The 21968-nt window shown below is 44.6% G+C and overlaps 1 protein-coding gene across 1 annotated transcript in view; it reads right to left on the reverse strand.

Annotated features, from left to right (window-relative positions):
- Positions 1-17440: 17440 nt before the first annotated feature.
- LOC125518892 (vegetative cell wall protein gp1-like) overlaps positions 17441-21968 on the reverse strand; it is a 45191-nt gene continuing 40663 nt past the window's right edge. The window contains exons 2-4 of the mRNA XM_048683785.1: positions 20291-20728; positions 19149-19216; positions 17441-17512 (exon numbers count right to left, since the gene is read on the reverse strand). Of these exons, the coding sequence (XP_048539742.1) occupies positions 17441-17512; positions 19149-19216; positions 20291-20728 (578 nt within the window). The remainder of the gene's footprint in view (positions 17513-19148; positions 19217-20290; positions 20729-21968) is intronic.

Genomic DNA, 21968 nt, shown 5'->3' on the forward strand with positions numbered 1-21968 from the left:
TCATATATCGTCATTACTGCCTTTCACCTGCACGACCGAATAGTGTGGATAATAATAATAGTGCACGTGCATTGGACTAAGCTGGAATCTGCAAGCATTCAATTCAAGAGAGAATACAAGGTAATATGGGCTCTTGGTTAGATCAACAATGCATAAGAGAGCCACTCAACATTTTCATTATGGTCTTCTCCTCTCGACCCCCAAAGAAAAGAAACAAAACTATTTACACGGGAAAGCTCCCAACAAGCAAAAGAAGAACGAGAAATCTTTTTGGATTTTCTTTTTAATTATTACTACTACAGGCATGGAAAGTAAACTAACTAAAAGCTACAACTAATTTTTTTGGTTTTTTTCTTAAGGTTTATCAAACACACAAGAAGAAAGCATAAAAAGGGAAATAAACTAGCATGGATATTACAATGAAAATGTGTGAGCATCGACAACTAGCATGAGTGTGTGAACATGAATGTAATATCAGTGAGAAATACGTACTCCCCCAAGCTTAGGATTTTGGCCTAAGTTGGTCTATCTCCACGGCTGGCCTGGCGGATATCCAAAGTTGTAACTGGGGTGATACTAAGAAGAGCCTCGGGTTGCCACTGGTTGGCAATCTCCTCCGGATCCCACTGGTAAACAGACCGTCGTGAAGGATCAAATTGTGGTTCCGGCTCTGGCTCTGTAGCTGATATGGGGTTTCGATAGGCGTGAATGGCCTCCGGCGGAACAAGGTACTCGCCTGCAGATAAGTCAAACAAGGAAGGAGCGGGCAAAGTGATAGTCTCAGGGTGTTTTTATCAAAAATCAGCTTGTATTTAAGCATCTTTTCCTTATTCTTAATGATAAATTCATGTGCTACCATACTCTTATAGTCTAGAAAAACAGGAGGCGGCAACTTTTCTTCTTTCTCATAATGTCTAATAGGTATGTTAAAATGTGCAGCGAGGCGCGAGGCGAAGATGCCTCCAAGGACGGGGCACTTAGTGCAGTTCAGGTTTAACCGCTTTGCAACAATAGCGCCCATACTAAATGTGTCATCACGGAACAAGGCATGGTGCAAAATAACAATATTAGGGGCACTAAGGTTTCCATAGTTTCCGCGACCAATCAAGAATCTACTAGCAAATATTGCAAAGTATCGTAGAACAAGAAAATGTATGCTAGTAATTCTTGCTTCGGAAACCTTCCTAGTTTCCCCTACAACAATCATATCAATAAACCCTTCCACATCACTACGATGTGGTTCTTCTATGCTTCCTGTAAAGGGTATCTTCCAGACCCGCCAAAAATCAAAAAGGGACATCTCCTTATACTCATCATATAAATAGAAATCCACCGAAGGTGGTGACCTCCTAGCATGGAAATGAAAATTTTGCACAAAAAAATTAGTGAGTAAGAGATACTGTTCGCGTTGGTCGTGGAGGAAGTCGGTGAGTCCTGCATTCTCAGCCAACTCATAAAAATCATCATAAATCCCGGCTACTCTCAAGAAATCATCACAAGGCCATTCACACGGCCGAACTTCCACGGTGCGAGGAAGATTATATTTGGGCCTCTTATCCTCCTCACTTTGCTTATCCTTCGAGCTTCGGCTTGACGAGCCCCTCAAAAATCTCTTCATCTTTTTCTAAAAATTTCTGAAATTTTTAGTAACTTCAAAATAAAAGTGAACCAAACTCAACAAAATTGATAGCAACTACTCCCAAAAGTGCCTAGAGACTATATCATGCATTAAAACTACCTGGGACCATATAAATTTGACATGCAAGCTCAAGAACAGGGTCACCTAAGCAGCAAAAATTTGCAATGAATAAAGCACTAGAAAAAAAACTAATTGGACCATTGGAGGAGTCACATACCAAAGAACAATCCCCCAAAGCAGTTTTGTGAATGGGGCTTTGAGCTAGGAGATCGAAAATGCCAGCAAGATGAGCTAGAACTCGTGCTTGAGCTGGTTGGTGATTTTTTTGTGAGAAAGAAGGAGTGTGTGGTGGCTGGAATAAGTGGAGGGGACCCACATGGGGTCCACGAGACAGGGGGGCGTGCCCGGGGGTGGGCGCGCCCTCCACCCTCCTGGGCACGTGGCTGCTCCCCCTGCTGTGTTTTCAGTGCCAGATATTCTCAAATATTCTAGAAAAAATCACATTTAATTTTCAAGGCATTTGGAGAACTTTTATTTTTGGGGTGTTTTTTATTGCACGGATAATTCAGAAAACAGACAAAAAATACTATTTTTTACTTTATTTAATGTAAATAACAGAAAGTAAAAGGAGGGTACAGAGAGTTGTGTTTTCTAAATTCATCCATCTCATGCTCATCAAAAGGAATCCACTAACAAGGTTGATCAGGTCTTGTTAACAAACTCATTTCGAATAACATGAAACCGGAGAATTTCCGAATAACATTAGGTTACCTCAACGGGGATATGCACATCCCCAACAATAGGAATATCATATTTCTTCTTGAGAGTAGGAAGAGGAAATTAAAAACCTCCAATAGTAATTGTTAAATTTTTCCAATAGAATTGATACTGTGGACTTGAGGTTGCTTCCTCGGAAAGTGTATCGTATGCTCATTACCATTAACATGAAAAGTGACATTGCCTTCGGCGCAATCAATAACAGCCCCTGCAGTATTCAAAAAGGGTCTTCAGAATAATAGACATACTATCGTCCTTGGGAATATCAAGAATAACAAAGTCCGTTAAAATAGTAACGTTTGCAACCACAACAGGCACATCCTCACAAAAACCGATAGGTATAGCAGTTGATTTATCAGCCATTTGCAAAGATATTTTAGTAGGTGTCAACTTATTCAAATCAAGTCTACGATATCAAGAGAGAGGCATAACACTAACACCGGCTCCAAGATCACATAAAGCAGTTTTAACATAGTTTCTTTTAATGGAGCATGGTATAGTTGGTACTCCTGGATCTCCAAGTTTCTCCGGTATTCCACCCTTAAAAGTATAATTAGCAAGCATGGTGGAAATTTCAGCTTCCGGAATCTTTCTTTTATTAGTAACAATTTCCTCCATATATTTAGCATATGGATTCATTTTAAGCATATTAGTCAAACGCATACGTAAAAAGATAGGTCTAATCATTTCAGCAAAGCCCTTAAAATCCTCATCATCCTTTTTCTTGGATGGTTTAAGAGGAAAAGGCATGGGTTTCTGAACCCATGGTTCTCTTTCTTTACCGTGCTTCCTAGCAACAAAGTCTCTCTTATCATAACATTGATTCTTTGATTGTGGGTTATCAAGATCAACAACAGGTTCAATTTCTACATCATTATTATTACTAGGTTGAGCATCAACATGAACATCATCATTAACATTATCACTAGGTTCATGTTCATTACCAGATTGTGTTTCAGCATTAGAAATAGAAATATCATTGGGATTCTCAGGTGTGTCTACAATAGGTTTACTAGAAGCATTCAAAGTCCTATCATTTTTCTTTTTCTTCCTCTTAGAAGGACTAGGTGCAGCAACGTTATTTCTCTGAGAATCTTGCTCAATTCTCTTAGGGTGCTCCTCAGGATACAAAGGTTCCTGAGTCACTTTACCTCCTCTAGTTGCAACTCTAACAGCAAAGTCATTATTCTTACTATTCAATTCATCGAGCAAATCATTCTGAGCTTTAAGTACTTGTTCTACTTGAGTGGTAACCATATGTAACATCCCAAATTTTCAATTTGGAATGTTATACATAGATCATTCTTGCATATCATATTTTATTCCATTTCGTCTCGCGATCCTCGAAATCCTAAGCAACTCAAGGACCCTCGGAGAGAGTTGGGGATTTCCCCGGTTTTCAAATTTGATTTTATCAAATTTTGAAACGAGGATTTTTGGTTTTAATTACTTTTCTCTCCAAAAATATTTCATATTAAAATATATGAGAGGGGATAATATGACTTCTCCAAAATAATCGAAATATTGGAGGAAAAATATTAAAATCTAATATTTGTTTTTATTTGGATTTTATTGCAATTTTGTTTGCATTAGAAAAATTGCACGTTTTCAAAATTGCATTTTAGGGCCAAGAAAATGTTCTTCTCGTTCTAAATATTTCATTTAGACGGTGAAAATTTGTTTTGGCATTTTTAGGATTTTATTTTATTTTCTAGGATTTTTTTAGTTTCGGCAGAATTATTAAAAAAAAGAGTTACGCAGGGGCTAACTGGGCCGAAGCCCAGCCGCCGGCCCGCCTCTCCCGCGCCCCGTCTCCCTCCAGGAGACCGGCCGCGCCGCCGCCGCCCCGTCTCGGATCGTGAGTCCGGCCAGGACTCCTCTCGGCCGTCCCTTGCCCCCTCCCCAAGGCACCCCTCCCCTTTATACACCGCCACCACCACCCGCCACCGCCGCCTCGCCCCGCCGCCCGCTGTCACCTCGCCCCGCCGCCCGCTGCCGCGCCGCGCGCCTCGCCGCTCGCTGCCGCGCCGCCTCGCCACTGCCGTGCCTCGCCCCACCGTCGCCGCTGTGTCTCGCCGGACCGACGAGGTAGCCGCCGTTTTTTTAAAGAAAACCCTAGTACATTTTTTTCGGTCCGCTGGTTTTTCCTGGTTTTTCTTTTTAGCGGACGTTCGTCCATATGTTCGTTTTAACGAACGGTTTTCGCTCGTTAGTTACAGACAATGAACGCTCGTTCGTCAGCCTGTTCGTCAGTTTTTTATCGGATTTTTCCGCGGTTATTTCTGATCGCGATTTCTGATCCAATTTTCGTTCTAGTTTATCTTTTCGCTCGTTTGTCGGAATCGGGCGATTCAAGCGCCTAGATCTTCGTCTCGAGACCCTCTTTCTGTTTAACCAACTTAAATAAGCTTTTGCTACTATAAAATTTGACCTAGGTCTAGATTAATAAATGGTTCTTGTTTTCTTCGCCGTTTGAGTTTCGTTGCTCCGTTCGATTTGATTCTTTTTGCAAACCGGAGTTCTTAAGTTGAACTTTCTGGTTAGATCTTCTTATTTGAGATTTACCTATGCTTCTTTACTTGATTGCTTATGTATGCTATTGTTTGTTTGCGATAGAATTCCCGGAGTGCGAAGCGTGTTATTTGGAGTCCCTAGGTTTCGCGGATCGTCAGCAAGGCAAGTAACACTTTGATCATACCCCTTTATCACCCAGTTTTTATGCATTAGTTCCAATCCTCAAACATTGCATGGTTAGGATGTCATTAACATGTGGGTTGGGAAGTAGTTGATGAGGTAGAACCTATTGCCCTGTTACATTCAAACCCTTGGGAGTTACTTCTACGCGTTCCTTATATTGCTATGCCATGCTCGTAGACGTGGTTTGGGTGAGTGAAATCCATGACAGATGTGAGATTGTTAATTAATGGTTCAACTTAAGGTGGCAACTTAAATACACATCTGGGTGGATTGAGGCACCTGTAGTACCCAGTGTTGCATGTATTTTTTTGGAAATCCCGGAGTACCCGTGTGATCTTCCTATGGACCGCCACCCAGGCTCAAAGGGAACTGAGATGATTCATGCTAGAAACTTCTATGTGCAGCCACAAGCTATTATGGGCTCTACATAGTTGAGTAAGTTACGTGAAGCTCTTGAAGAGGTGGATCAGCAGGTAGTGGGTTGTAGGTTTGGTATGGTCTGCCGGGAGTAGAGAGTTAATGTTCCTGAAAGACTGTCTCTCGGTCATCTGTTTCTCAAACACCATGTAGTGCGAGAAATCCAACGGAGGAGATTGAGTCTTGTGGGGAAAAGTGCGCAAACCTCTGCAGAGTGCACAAACTAATCATGGTTAGCCGTGTCCCTGGTTATGGACATCTTGAGTATCTAGTACTTGGAGTATCTTAAGTATCCCATCACTCTTAAATTAATATTGTTGGGCTGATAATTAATTTTAATTAGGATTGAGTTGGAGGAACCTTCTCAATGATGTTTCAACTACCATGATAGTTAAATTAAAACCTATTCCTTTGTTGTAGGGGAAAATTGGCTTTTTGCAAAACTATAATCATAGAGCTTTCCACCAGCCAAATATGCATGTAGTGATAGTATTATTCTGTTCTTGCTCTACTGTGTTACTTTTCCAGCATATTCCATGTGCTGACCCGTTTTCGGGCTGCAACGTATTATGTTGCAGACTTTTCAGATGAGGAGTAAGGTTCGTTAGGTCGTTGCCGTGCAGCTCAGCTATGCCGTTGGAGTTGATGGACTCACTTACCTTCCAAGCCTTCCGCCGTTATAGTATTAGATGGCCTTAAGCCATATTTATTGTAATAAGTTCTTTTTGGAGACATTCGATGTAATAAGTGTGTGATTGCTACTCTGTTATAAATCCTCAAGTACTATGTGTGTCAGCATTACCGATCCAGGGATGACACTGAAGCTCAGAGACTTGACCGTTTGAGGTCGGGTCGCTACAAGATGGTATCAGAGCACACGCTGAGTGTAGGACACGACCACTAAGCTAAAACCATAGATCACTATTCTCTTCTCATTTCCGACTCCTCTCCATTTTCCACTCTTTAGGATGGCGGATGCAAGGAACAAGTTTGCACAACCGAGTGAAGAAGCACCTTTTGGACGACACTTGAAGGAAGTCACTAGGTACCTGAACATAGGAATACCAAGCTTCACCGGGACCTACAACGCCACTTTACCAGAAGAGGAGCGATGGATGATTCAAGTTCAAGTTCCAGGAAGAACCTTCACGCCAGTCACTAAACCCATAGAGTTTTCCTTTGATGCACCAACCTGGAGTCTAGGCAAGAGTATGGCAGCTCACATCACCATGGGACGCATTGGAGAGGTTTATCACAAGGAGCTTAAGGATACTATCTATCAGATTTGTGGGCGCCGAGATGGGCAATGGGAGATGATCAGCACCAGGAAGGATAGATCAATTGCAGCTTTCATCCAGGAACTAAACCAGCACATTCAACGCCAGGAGAATCAGATGTGCGCAGGCATGATAGATCTTAAGAAGGCAATGACTAGGATCACGGAACTGGAGGAAGAACTCAATGCTACACGTGAAGATTATGAGGAGGAAATCATCGTACTAGTGGAGAAGAATGACGACCTGATTAAGAAGATCGGAGTATTCCTGGGAGACCCCGCACCAGGAGAAGAAGACGAAGAACCCAAGGAGATTCGCCCGGGGGACTACATCATCATCAACGACACTGACTCTGACCTTAGCGATGATGACTTTGAAGACGAAGCTGGAGCAGATATCATGGAGTCTTCAACCGAGGAGTATTTTTAGTAGACCACCACATCAGTAGTAGTATTCCACCATGTAAATAGAGTAGTCCGAGCACTTTTGCGATAGTTCTAGACCGATTGTATGCCTTGCTTGATTGATTGAGTGAAATGTTTTTGTTTGTCTCATGTGCATATGGGTAGTGCTTTCTCATTAGACCTCATTCTATTCTAATCTTTCCCCTCTAAACCCATCAGATGCCTCTGAGGCGTGATCCCGGATTCGCTTTCCCACCGGAGCTCACTCAGTTGATCCAGCAACAAAATACCCTAATGCAGTTGTTAGTTCAGAACCAAGGCAACAACAACAACAACAATCCACCACCACCACCACCAGTTGACAACTTAGCCCGTTTTCTGAGGTTGCAGCCACCGGTGTTTTCCAGTAGCACTGAGCCTATAGTAGCCGATGATTGGCTCCGCAGGATTGGAAGGGAGTTAACCACTGCAGGATGAACTAATGTTGAGAAGGTGTGTTTTGCCGCACATCAGTTGGATGGACCAGCAGCCTCATGGTGGGAGAATTACACTGTCACCTACCCTATAGCCACGGTGACATGGGACCAGTTCCAGGAAGCTTTTCGTACAGCCCATGTCTCAACTAGAGCTATGAGTATGAAGAAGCATGAGTTTCGCAACTTACGCTAGGGGAACCATACTGTGGCCCAGTACACGGATGAATTTAGCAAGTTATCTCGCTATGCCCCTGATGATGTGGCCACAGATGCCGCAAAGCAAGAGAAGTTTATGGAAGGGCTGAATGATGAGATGAGCATGCAGTTGATGGTGGCAACATTCAACAACTACCAGGAGTTGGTAGATAAGGCTCTTATGAATGAAGGGAAGCAACAGCAGATTGAGAGCCGTAAGAGGAAGTATGGACAAGGGACGTATAACTCAAGAGCTCAGCAAAAGCCGCGCCTAACCCCGAACTCGGGAGGACTTGTTCATAACCATGGAGGCCACACCCATAATGGAGGCAGTAACCATAATCATACTGGCCCAAGGAATGGGAATGGGAATGGAGCAATCAACAATCAGAACCGCCCCAATCCAGCCACACCCACCAAGAGAGACTTAAGCCACGTTACTTGTTTCAAGTGCGGGAAGACTGGACACTATGCCATGGAGTGCCCTGAAGGGAAGAATGGAAACGGAAATGGGAGCGCTGGGAAGAAGCCCAATCCATTCAACAAAGGACAAGTAAACCACGTTAACGTGGAGGAGGTTGAAGAGCAGCCAGACGCGGTTATAGGTAAGTTTTTGGTTAAGTCATTTATCGCTCTTGTTCTTTTTGATATTGGTGCATCGCATTCATACATATCAAGGGAATTCGTGGATACGTTTAAATTACCGACCCAAACCCTTAGGACCCCTTTGTTAGTAAGTTCACCTGGAGCAGAGTATATGGCTAGTCGATGGTGCGACCAGATACCCTTAACCATTGGCAACCATGTTTTTCCATCCGACCTAATTATCTTGGAGTCACAAGGATTGGATGTGATATTAGGAATGGACTGGATGTCAAAGTATGGAGGAAGCATTGATTGTGTTAGTAAGTCAATTTGTCTCACCACCCCAGAGGGAAAAAGGATCAAGTATATATCTAGGCATGCACCCAGAAGTAGCCAAGTAAATACCCTCACGGGAGTTGTTCAGGAGGAAGTGCCTGCAGTAAAGGATTACCTAGATGTTTTTCCAGAGGAGTTACCAGGCATGCCACCGGATCAAGATATCGAGTTTTTGATAGAGCTATTGCCAGGCACAGGGCCAATATCCAAGAGACCCTATCGGATGCCCGCGAATGATCTGGAGGAGATTAAGAAAGAGATCAAGGAGTTATTGGAGAAAGGTTACATTCGACGGAGTTCATCACCGTGGGGAGCCCTAGTGCTTTTGGTCGAGAAGAAGGATAAGTCCCTAAGAATGGTTGTTGATTATCGAGCCTTGAATGAAGTGACGATCAAGAACAAGTACCCATTGCCGATGATCAATGATCTGTTTGACCAGCTGCAAGGAGCTAAGGTGTTTTCAAAGATCGATCTACGATCAGGATATCACCAGCTGAAGATACGGGAGAAGGATATACCAAAGACAGCATTCACCACACGGTACGGGCTATATGAATATACGGTCATGTCGTTTGGACTGACTAACGCCCCTGCCTATTTCATGAGCATGATGAACAAGGTGTTCATGGAATATTTGGATAAGTTTGTTGTGGTGTTCATTGATGATATAACGGTATATTCGAAGAATGAAGAGGAACACAAGGAGCATTTGCGTTTAGTTCTCGAGAAACTCAGGGAACATCATTTGTATGCCAAGTTCAGCAAATGCGAGTTTTGGTTGAAGGAAGTCGGATTCCTTGGACATGTTATATCAGGAGAAGGTATAGCAGTAGACCCCACCAAGGTTCAGTCAGCCACTAAATGGTTGGCACCCACTTCAGTTAGATAAGATCTGCAGTTTTCTTGGACTCGCAGGATACTATCGAAGATTCATTGAGAATTTTTCCAAGATCGCGAAGCCAATGACGGAATTATTGAAGAAGGATACCAAGTTTAAATGGACGGAAGATTGCGAGGCAAGTTTCCAGGAGTTGAAGAAACATTTGACTACAGCCCCAGTGCTGACACTGCCAGATATACGTACGGATTTCCAAGTGTATTGCGATGCCTCTCGCCTAGGACTTGGAAGTGTGCTTATGCAGGACGGAAGAGTTGTTTCATATGCCTCGCAACAATTAAAACCGCACGAGTTGAATTATGCCACGCATGATTTGGAGTTAGCATCCGTAGTGCATGCGTTGAAGACCTGGAGGCATTACCTTATTGAAAACCATTGTGATGTGTACACGGATCATAAGAGTTTGAAGTACATCTTCACACAAAAGGAACCGAACCTTAGGCAGAGAAGATGGTTGGAGCTTATAAAGGATTATGACATGAAGCTTCACTATCATCCAGGAAAGGCCAATGTCGTAGCAGACGCTTTGAGCCAGAAGAGTTATGCTAATACCCTAGTGAGCACGGGATTGCTGAAGGAGTTAGCAGAGGATCTCCAGGAACTTCGATTGGAGATTGTTCCTAGAGGTTTTGTTGCAACGATGGAGGTTCATTCTACATTGTTAGGAAAGTTCGATAAGCTCAGAAGGATGACAAAGAGATTCCCGAGATAAAAGAGAAAATGAGCGAAGGAAAGGCCAAAGGTTTTCGTGAGGATGAACATGTCACCTTATGGTTTGAGGACCGTGTTTATGTGCCCAATAACACAGAGATCAGGAAATTAATACTTCAGGAGGCTCATGACTCAACATACTCGGTACACCCCGGAAACACCAAGATGTATTTGGATTTGAAGGAACGTTTCTGGTGGACAGGGATGAAGAAGGATATCGCCGAGTATGTAGCCGTATGCCGTGTATGTCAGAGAGTGAAGGCAGAGCATCAAAAGCCAGCAGGATTGCTACAGCCTATGTCGATACCCGAATGGAAGTGGGATAAACTTGGCATGGATTTTATCACTGGATTGCCCAGGACCAAATCAGGATATGATTCTATATGGGTAGTAGTTGACCGCTTGACCAAAGTGGCACAGTTTATCCCAGTGAAAACAACTTATACCAGTGCAAAGTTGGCCAAGATATATATGAACAGGATCGTATGTCCACATGGAGTTCCGAGGACCATCGTATCGGATAGAGGAACACAGTTTACCTCAAAGGTTTGGCCTCAACTGCACCAAACTTTGGGAACGAGATTGGAGTTCAGTACAACATTCCACCCACAGACGGATGGACAGACTGAGAGAGTCAACCAGATTCTGGAGGATATGGTGAGAGCCTATGCGCTAGATTATGGATCTAGTTGGGATGATAATTTACCTTACGTAGAGTTCTCATACAACAATAGTTACCAAGCTAGTCTAAAGATGGCACCGTTCGAAGCCATGTATGGACGAAGGTGCAGAACACCGTTGATGTGGGATGAAGTTGGAGACCAACAATTGTTTGGACCAGACTTGATCAAAGAGTCTGAGGAGAAGGTTAAACTGATTCGAGATAGACTGAAGGTAGCTCAGTCCAGACAGAAGAGTTATGCAGATTCGAAACGCAAGGAGGTAACCTATGAAATCGGAGACACATCATATCTGTGAGTATCACCTTTGCGAGGAGTGAAACGTTTTGGAGTTAAGGGAAAGTTAGCCCCGATATTTGTAGGACCGTATCGTGTTTTGGAACGGATGGGAGAAGTTGCCTACAAGTTGGAGTTACCCGAAGGACTGTCAGGAGTTCACGATGTGTTTCACGGTTCCCATTTGAAGAAGTGCCATGCTGAGATGGCCGATATACCGCTAAGAGATACCGTACCCTTGGAGGCGATTCAGTTGGACAATGATTTGACTTATGAGGAGAAGCCAGTCAAGATTTTGGAGCTTGCCAGTCGAGTCACCCGCAACAAGGTTATTAAGTTTTGCAAAGTTCAATGGAGCCACCATACCGAGGACGAAGCCATATGGGAACGAGAGGAGGATCTTCGCAAAGACCACCCACACCTATTTTCTAGCCAACCAGAATCTCGAGGGCGAGATTCATCTTAAGGGGGGGTAGGTTTGTAACATCCCAAATTTTCAATTTGGAATGTTATACATAGATCATTCTTGCATATCATATTTTATTGCATTTTGTCTCGCGATCCTCGAAATTCTAAGCAACTCAAGGACCCTCGGAGAGAGTTGGGGATTTCCCCGGTTTTCAAATTTGATTTTATCAAATTTTGAAACGAGGATTTTTGGTTTTAATTATTTTTCTCTCTGAAAATATTTCATATTAAAATATATGAGAGGGGATAATATGACTTCTCCAAAATAATTGAAATATTGGAGGAAAAATATTAAAATCAAATATTTGTTTTTATTTGGATTTTATTGCAATTTTGTTTGCATTAGAAAAATTGCATGTTTTCAAAATTGTATTTTAGGGCCAAGAAAATGTTCATCTCGTTCTAAATATTTCATTTAGACGGTGAAAATTTGTTATGGCATTTTTAGAAAAAAATTTCTAGGATTTTTTTAGTTTCGGCGGAATTATTATTTTTTTAAAAAAAAGAGTTGCGCAGGGGCTAACTGGGCCGAAGCCCAGCCGCCGGCCTGCCTCTCCCGCGTGCCGTCTCCCTCCAGGAGACCGGCCGCGCCGCCGCCGCCCCGACTCGGACCGGGAGTCCGGCCAGGACTCCTCTCCGCCGCCCCTTGCCCCCTCCCCAAGGCACCCCCTCCCCTTTATATACACCGCCCCCCACCGCCACCACCAACCGCCACCGCCGCCTCGCCCCGCCGCCCGCTGCCACGCCGCGCGCCTCGCCGCCCGCTGCCGCGCCGCCTCGCCGCTGCCGCGCCTCGCCCCGCCGTTGCTGCTGCCGCGCCTCGCCCCGCCGTTGCCGCTGTGTCTCGCCGGACCGACGAGGTGGCCGCAGTTTTTTTAAGAAAACCAATCCGATTTTTTAAAGAAATCCCTAGTTCATTTTTTCGGTTCGCCGGTTTTTCCTGGTTTTTCTTTTTAGCGGACGTTCGTCCGTACATTCGTTTTGACGAATGGTATTCGCTCGTTAGTTACAGACAACGAATGCTTGTTCGTTAGCCTATTTGTCAGTTTTTTATTGGATTTTTCCACGGTTATTTCTAATCGCGATTTATGATCCGATTTTCGTTCTAGTTTATCTTTTCGCTCGTTTGTCGGAATCGGGCGATTCAAGTGCCTAGATCTTCGTCTCGGGACCCTATTTCCATTTAACCAACTTAAACAAGCTTTTGCTACTGTAAAATTTGACCTAGGTCCAGATTAGTAAACGGATCTTGTTTTCTTCGCTGTTTGAGTTTCATTGCTCCGTTCGATTTGATTCTTTTTGCAAACCGGAGTTCTTAAGTTGAACTTTCTGGTTAGATCTTCTTATTTGAGATTTACCCGTGCTTCTTCGCTTGATTGCTTATGTATGCTATTGCTTGTTTGCGATAGAATTCCTGGAGTGCGAAGCATATTATTTGGAGTCCCTAGGTTTCACGGATCGTCAGCAAGGCAAGTAACACTTTGATCATACCCCTTTATCACCCAGTTTTTATGCATTAGTTCCAATCCTCATACATTGCATGGTTAGGATGTCATTAACATGTGGGTTGGGAAGTAGTTGATGAGGTAGAACCTATTGCCTTGTTACATTCAAACCCTTGGGAGTCACTTCTACGCGTTGCTTATATTGCTATGCTATGCTCGTAGACGTGGTTTGGGTGAGTGAAATCCATGACATGTGTGAAATTGTTATTTAATGGTTCAACTTAAGGTGGCAACTTAAATACACATCTGGGTGGATTGAGGCACCTAGAGTACCTAGTGTTTCCTGTATTTTTTGGAAATCCCGGAGTACCCGTGTGATCTTCCTATGGACCGCCACCCAGGCTCAAAGGGAACTGAGATGATTCATGCTAGAAACTTCCGTGTGCGGCCACAAGCTATTACGGGCTCTAGCATAGTTGAGTAAGTTACGTAAAGCTCTTAAAGAGGTGGATTAGCAGGTAGTGGGTTGTAGGTTTGGTATGGTCTGCCCGGAGTAGAGAGTTAATGTTCCTGAAAGACTGTGTGTCGGTCATCCGTTTCTCAAACACCATGTAGTGTGAGAAATCCAATGGAGGAGATCGAGTCTTGTGGGGAAAAGTGCGCAAACCTCTGCAGAGTGTACAAACTAATCATGGTTAGCCGTGTCCCCGGTTATGGACATCTTGAGTATCTAGTACTTGGAGTATCTTAACTATCTCATCACTCTTAAATTAATATTGTTGGGCTGATAATTACTTTTAATTGGGATTGAGTTGGACGAACCTTCTCAATGATGTTTCAACTACCATGATAGTTAAATTAAAATCTATTCCTTTGTTGTAGGGAAAAATTGGCTTTTCGCAAAAACTATAACCATAGAGCTTTCCACCAGCCAAATATGCATGTAGTGATAGCATTATTCTGTTCTTGCTCTACTGTGTTACTTTGCCAGCATATTCCATGTGCTGACCCGTTTTTGGGCTGCAACATATTATGTTGCAGACTTTTCAGGTGAGGAGTAAGGTTCGTTAGGTCGTTGCCGTGCAGCTCAGCTATGTCGTTGGAGTTGATGGACTCACTTATCTTCCAAGCCTTCCGCTGTTATAGTATTAGATGGCCTTAAGCCATATTTATTGTAATAAGTTCTCTTTGGAGACATTCGATGTAATAAGTGTGTGATTGCTACTCTGTTATAAATCCTCGAGTACTGTGTGTGTCAGCATTACCAATCTAGGGATGACACTGAAGCACAGAGACTTGACCGTTTGAGGTCGGGTCGGTACACCATAGAAGCATGTTTACTAATAAGTTTAAGTTCACCTTTAACACTAGCCATATAATCACTCAAGTGTTCAATAATAAAAGCATTATGTTTCAGTTGTCTACCAAAATAAGCATTAAAATCTTTTTGCTTAACCATAAAGTTATCAAATTCATCCAAACATTGGCTAGCAAACTTAGCAGGACAGATTTCAGCTTTATCATATCTATAGAGAGAATCTACCTTTACTACCTGTGTCAGGTTATCAAGACCGTGTGTTTCTTCAACAGGCGGTAAATTAAGACCATGTATTTCTTCAATAGGTGGTAAATTCTTAACATCTTCAGCTTTTATACCTTTTTCTTTCATAGATTTCTTTGCCTCTTGCATATCTTCGGGACTGAGAAATAGAATACCCCTTTTCTTCGGAGTTGGCTTAGGAGTTGTTTCAGGAAGTGTCCAATTATTTTCATTAGTCAACATATTATTCAACTTGATCAACAGTTCTTTCCCTAAAAACACAACCAACACAACTATCGAGGTGGTCTCTGGAAGCATCGGTTAGTCCATTATAAAAGATATCAAGTATTTCATTTTTCTTGAGAGGATGATCAGGCAAAGCATCAAGTAATTGGAGAACCCTCCCCCAAGCTTGTGGGAGACTCTCTTCTTCAATTTGCACAAAATTATATATTTCCCTTAAAGCAGCTTGTTTCTTATGAGCGGGGAAATATTTAGCAGAGAAGTAGTAAATCATATCCTGGGGGCTACACACACAACTAGGATCAAGATAATTAAACCATATCTTAGCATCATCCTTTAATGAGAACGGAAATAATTTAAGGATATAATAGTAGCGAGTTTTCTCATCATTAGTGAACATGGTAGCTATATCATTTAATTTAGTAAGATGTGCCACAACAGTTTCAGATTCATAGCCATAGAAAGGATCAGATTCAACCAAAGTAAGTAACTCAGGATCGACAGAGAAATCATAATCCTTATCAGAAATAAAGATAGGTGAAGTAGCATAAGCAGGATCATATTTCATTCTAGCATTCAAAGACTTTTCTTTCAGCTTAGCTAATTGTTTCTTAAGATCACTTCTATCATTGCATGCAGGAAAGTCTCTAGCAGTTTCTTCATCCATAACATAATCCTCAGGCATAACAGGCAATTCATATCTAGGGGGAGAATCTTCATCATCACTTTCATCAATATTACCAGTTTCAATAATTTCATTCTCTCTAGCACTAGCAAGTTGTTCATCAAGAAATTCACCAAGTGGCACAGTAGTATCAAGAATAGAAGTAGTTTCATCATAAGTATCATGCAAAGCAAAAGTGGCATCATCAATAACATGCGACATATCAGAATTAATAGCAGAAGCAGGTTTAGGTGTCGCAAGCTTACTCAAAACAGAAGGTGAATCAAGTGCAGAGCTAGATGCAGTTCCTTACCTCCCCTCGTAGTTGAGGGAAAAATCTTAGTTCTTTGATCTTTCAAGTTCTTCATAGTGATAAGCAAATATAAATCCCAAGTGACTCAAAGAATAGAGCTATGCTCCCCGACAACGACGCCAGAAAATAGTCTTGATAACCCACAAGTATAGGGGATCGCAACAGTTTTCGAGGGTAGATTATTCAACCCAAATTTATTGATTCGACACAAGGGGAGCCAAAGAATATTCTTAAGTATTTGCAGCTGAGTTGTCAATTCAACCACACCTGGAAACTTAATATCTGTATCAAGGTATTTAGTAGCAAAGTATTATGATAGTAATGGTAACGACAGCAAAAGTAATATTTTTGGGTTTTGTAGTGATTGTGACAATAGCAACTGAAAAGTAAATAAGCGAAGAACAATATATGAAAAGCTCGTAGTCAATGGATCGGTGATGGAGAATTATGTCAGATGCGATCGGTCGTGTAACATTCATAACATAGGGTGACATAGAACTAGGTCCAGTTCATCAATGTAATGTAGGCATGTATTCCGAATATAGTCATACATGATTATGGAAAAGAACTTGCATGACATCTTTTGTCCTACCCTCCCGTGGTAGCGGGGTCCTATTGGAAACTAAGGGATATTAAGGCCTCCTTTTAATAGAGTACCAGACCAAAGCATTAACACATAGTGAATGCATGAACTCCTCAAACTACGGTCATCATCGAGAGTGGTCCCGATTATTGTCACTTCGGGGTTGCCGGATCATAGCACATAGTAGGTGACTATAGACTTGCAAGATAGGATCAAGAACTCACATATATTCATGAAAAGATAATAGGTTCAAATCTGAAATCATGGCACTCGGGCCCTAGTGACAAGCATTAAGCATAGCAAAGTCACAGCAACATCAATCTCAGAACATAGTGGATACTAGGGATCAAACCCTAACAAAACTAACTCAATTACATGATAAATCTTATCCAACCCATCACCGTCCAGCAAGCCTACGCTGGAATTACTCACGCATGGCTGTGAGCATCATGAAATTGGTGATGGAGGAAGGTTGATGATGACGATGGCGATGGATTTGTGACGACCTCGGTTCAACCGTACACTAATCATACACGCAAATGTGTACGATCAAGATCAAGGACTCACGGGAAGATATCACAACACAACTCTAGACACAAATTAAAATAATACAAGCTTTATATTACAAGCCAGGGGCCTCAGGGGCTCGAATACATAAGTTCGAATACACAAGATTCAACGGAAGCAACAATATCTGAGTACAGAAATAAGTTAGACAAGTTTGCCTTTAGAAGGCTAGCACAAAAGCAACATCGATCAAAAAGGCAAGGCCTCCTGCCTGGGAGCCTCCTAACTACTCCAAGTCGTCAGCGACCGTCACGTTGTAGTAGGCACCCTCGGGGTAGTAGTAATCATCAGTGGTGACGTCTGGCTCCTGGGATCCGTCATCTGGTCGCAACAATCGGGTATGGGGGAAAAAGAGGTAGCAAAGCAACCGTGAGTACTCATCCAAAGTACTCGCAAGACTTACATCAGATCTAAACTAAGTATGCATCTGTATCAAACGAATGGGTTGTATCTATGGACTAAACTGCAGAATGCCAGAAGAGAAGGGGAAAGCCTAGCCTATCGAAGACTAGCATCTTCAAGCATCTTCAAGCATCTTGCAGCATATAGAAGAGTACAGACCAACATAATGTAAAGTAGAAGTAGTGTTATCAACCTCGGCCAGAGATCCTTTCTCGACTCCCAGCGAGAAAGCAATCCCAGAGCCATACTATCCAGTTATCATCTCATATCCAAGTCTCATCTCCATGTCTTATCTCAAGTATCCAGTTCTAGTTGTATCGATCGGGATACAACTCCAAGTGTCCGTTACCATAGGACAGGCTATCGATAGATGTTTTCTTCCCTGCAGGGGTGCACCAACTTACCCACCACGCTTGATTAACTCCGGCCGGACACACTCTCCTAGGTCATGCCCGGCCTCGCCAAACAATACGCCGCAACCTGACCTAGGCTTAATAGAGAGGTCAGCACGCCAGACTAAGCCTATGCCCCCAGGGGTCATGGGCCATATCCCCAGGAACTCCTGCACATTGCGTACGCGGCCGGTGAGCAGACCTAGCAAGCTCCTTCAGAAAGGCATGTGCTTACCAGTCCAACCCGGCGCGTGCCGCTCAGTCGCTGACGTCTATTAAGTTTCGGCTGATGTATACGACACAGAACGCCCATACTATGCCCACGTGATGGTTAGTGCTATCAGGCCAGAGGCCCCTCGGATCAAATATCCAAACCGTAGTGGATTAGGAGCACGCGGTAACGAGCAGAGACTCATGATTGATGTGACCCCGTCGCCCCGTCTCGAGTACTTGCGGCAAGGGCTAAGAATGCCCGGCCACGCCTCGTAAGTATCTCGCGGGCACCTTCCAGGTCAACCCGACTCCACATCACTCACTATTAAGCTCGCGCGGGTACCCCTCAGGGCCGACCCGTCTTAGTAACATGGCTCAGTGCAAAGTCATAGTAACCATAGTAACTGTGTGTCTAACACCAAGGGGAAAACCCGAGGAATCACCCCCGGTGAATTCCACTCGATGTTATCATCACGGTGAACGTAAGAGGATCCACCCTCGAGGTTCACATTTGATGAGTTGCACGACAGAGCCGTAACGGAAGTGGTTAAGGAGGAAATCACCCTCGATGACCTCGACCATATAGCTACACTAAAGAGATCTCATCAGAAGTGATGTAAGAGGTTCCACCCTCGGCACTCGATAGTAACTCTGCAGAGTTGTACAACTAGGGTGGGTGATGTGCAGTGTCGGGGCCTGGACATCGATCACGTGATCGAGTCATCGAACATAAAGCGGGGCAATTGGGACAAGGTGGGGGTCACTGATGGATCACTAACCAACCTATACTAAGCAGTTTAGGATAAGCAGGTAAGGTATGAAAGCAGGTAACAACAACAGGCTATGCATCGGAGTAGGATCATACAGAAAGCAGTAGCAGTTCTAATGCAAGCATGAGAGGGAAAGAAATAGGCGATATCGAAATGCTCAAGGGGGGGGGGGTTGCTTGCCTGGTTGCTCTGGCAAGGAGGGTCGTCGACGACGTAGTCGATCATGGGGGCAACATCGGTCTCGGGGTCTACCGGAAAGAAGAGGGGGAAGAAAAAATAAATACAGAGCAAACAATGCATCACAAGGCCTAACAAGACGATAGGCAGAGCTAGGGTTGTCCTAACGTAGTACTACATGTTGCAGACGGAGGGGATAAACATCCGAGGATGAATTCCTGACGTTAGGTGGATTCCAGACAAAGGAAAAGAGGGGGAAAGTTCCATGTTCGACATGCTAGGGGCATATGACAGATGAACGGACCACGTATTCGAATTCGTTGGATTTTTTTGAGAAACTTTCATATAGAAAACATTTTCATCGGAGGTACGGTTTAATTACTATGAATTTCTAAAGATTTTCTTATTTTCTAGATTTATTTTAATTCGAAAATAAATGAATAAATTGCTGCGGGTACCCAGCCCCGTGTACATAGAATGTACACCACTGCTTACATGTGGGCCAAGGGGGACCCCGTTGACTAGTCAATGCTTGTCTAGTCAACAGGGGGTGGGGCCCCCTGTCATTGCCTGCCTATTTACTAACAGGATTAGTTTAAACTAATTAAGTAGTTAACAGGTTAGTTAACATGATTAATTAGGATAATCAATTGATTAATTTAATTTTTTTCACAACCCCTTTTTTTACAATTACATTTTTTTGTTTCGTTTAGCTTTCTTAAACATTTTGGGGGTGGGCCCCATGTCCAGTAGCACACATGCCACAGCGGATGCGGGCGCCGGATCAAGGCGCAACCAGCAGGCGGGGCCGCGGCGAGGCCGGCCGGCCGGAGCTGTGCCCGTCAACGGCAGCGGGTGGCGCATGCGAGGTAAGGGGCGGCCAGAGCCGCAGACGCGCGTGGGCGGAGAAGGGCGCGCCGGGCGGAAGCGAGGGCGCGGTCAGGGGCGCACGGCGCGCGCGTGAGAGCGGCTGGGTGGAGTGACAGGGCGCGGTGAGCACGCCGGGGAGGGAGGCGATGCGCGAGCACGCGCGTCGGGCGTGGCCGGCGCGGCACGAGCGCAGCCAGGGCGTGGCCACGGCGGGGTGAGGCGCGGAATGCGGTGGTTGCTTCGGGGAGAGAGGAGGACGACCGGGGGTTGCTCACCCGCGTTGAAGGGGAGGCCCGATGCAGGGGGAACACGAAGGCAGGGCGAGGTGGCAGCGACGGCGAACGGTGTTGGCGTCGGGGCGTCGTTGGTGAGGAGGCCAAGGACGGGGAGGCGCTTGGCGGGGAGGCGGTCCGGCGAGGGGGGGGGGGGGGGGGGGTTCCGAGCGGCGGCAGGGCAGTCCGGCAAGTGGCGAGCGGCGTCCGGCGAGGAGGAGTCGGGGACGACTGTGGTGATCCGGTGACGAGGTCCAGCGCGTCGAGGCGGCGAACCGCGGCGGCGGTGGGGATGGGCGCCGTCAGGGGCACGAGGCGGCGCGGGATTGGGCTCCTCCCCGATCCGGATCCAGGCGAGTGGGGAGAGACAAGGGAGGGAGTCGGGTTCGTGGGGGTGGGGGGTTCGTGGGAGAGATGGGATAGGGTTTGGTCGGGTGTGGCCTATAGGCCAGGGGAGCGGGGGTAGTGGGCCGGCCTGTGGGGTGGTCGACTGGGCCGGCGGGGTCGAGGCCCAGTGGGGAAAATGGGGGGGGGGGGGTCCTTTTCACTATTTTTATTATATATTTTTAAGAGTATAGCTTACTAATTGCAATTATTCCGAGCACCATATGACTCTAGTAAAATGTGCCACATGCCACAATAAATACTTTGCAATATTGTGAAGTTGCACAAAATTGTTTTGAGCATTTGGAAATGTTTAAGAACTTTTAGAAATTGAAAAGGCCAATTTAATTGTTGTTGGACCACTCAAATAATTTCCAGGAGCATTTTTGGAATCCAACAGAGGTAGGTTTCATCATGACAAATACTTAGAGAATATTTGCCATAGTGTGAATTATTTTTCTGGCTCACTGGAAGATGCAAATAATTGGCTTGTAATTTGAATTGGATTGGACTTGATTTTTGGACAAGTGGCATTTTGGCTTAGGAAAGCATGATGATAAGACATTATTAGGGGGGATTACTGTAGTATGATACTGGGGGTGTTACAGGATTCCCCTCTCCGAAGCCCCGAACGGACTCTAGATCAGCCCTCCCGAGAGAGTTTAGGGCTTGACGGCGGCTCCGTATCGTAAAACGCGATGAATCCTTCTCTTTGACTTTTTCTCCCCGAACACAAATATATGGAGTTGGAGTTGAGGTCGATGGAGCGTCAGGGGGCCCACGAGGCAGGGGGCGCGTCCAGGGGGTAGGGCGCGCCCCCACCCTCGTGGACAGGGTGTGGGCCCCCTGACATGGATTCTTCTTCCAATATTTTTTATATATTCCAAAATAATCTTCGTTGAATTTCAGGTCATTCCGAGAACTTTTATTTCTGCACAAAAATAACACCATGGCAATTCTGCTGAAAATAGCGTCAGTCCGGGTTAGTTCCATTTAGAGTCCAAAACAAGGGCAAAAGTGTTTGGAAAAGTAGATACGACGGAGACGTATCAGGCCCTCAAGAGGGTGATTGGCAGAGTTGCTCCGTGCCTCACCTCCAACTGAGTCGACTCCCGACGCAAGGCTATCTTCCCCTCGCGGATCTAGTCCCCGTTCGAGCGGGTTTGGCCTCAATCGGCAACGATGTGATGGATGTGAACTTCCCCAAGCCCAATAAGGAGGAGAGGGTGTGCTTCGTCCCATCCTGTTGTGGGGTCCAGGATTTCCAATCCATCCCTTTATTAGGGGATTATTGGAA

This window comes from Triticum urartu, chromosome 7 (assembly GCF_003073215.2).
Source record: "Triticum urartu cultivar G1812 chromosome 7, Tu2.1, whole genome shotgun sequence".
NCBI lineage: Eukaryota > Viridiplantae > Streptophyta > Magnoliopsida > Poales > Poaceae > Triticum > Triticum urartu.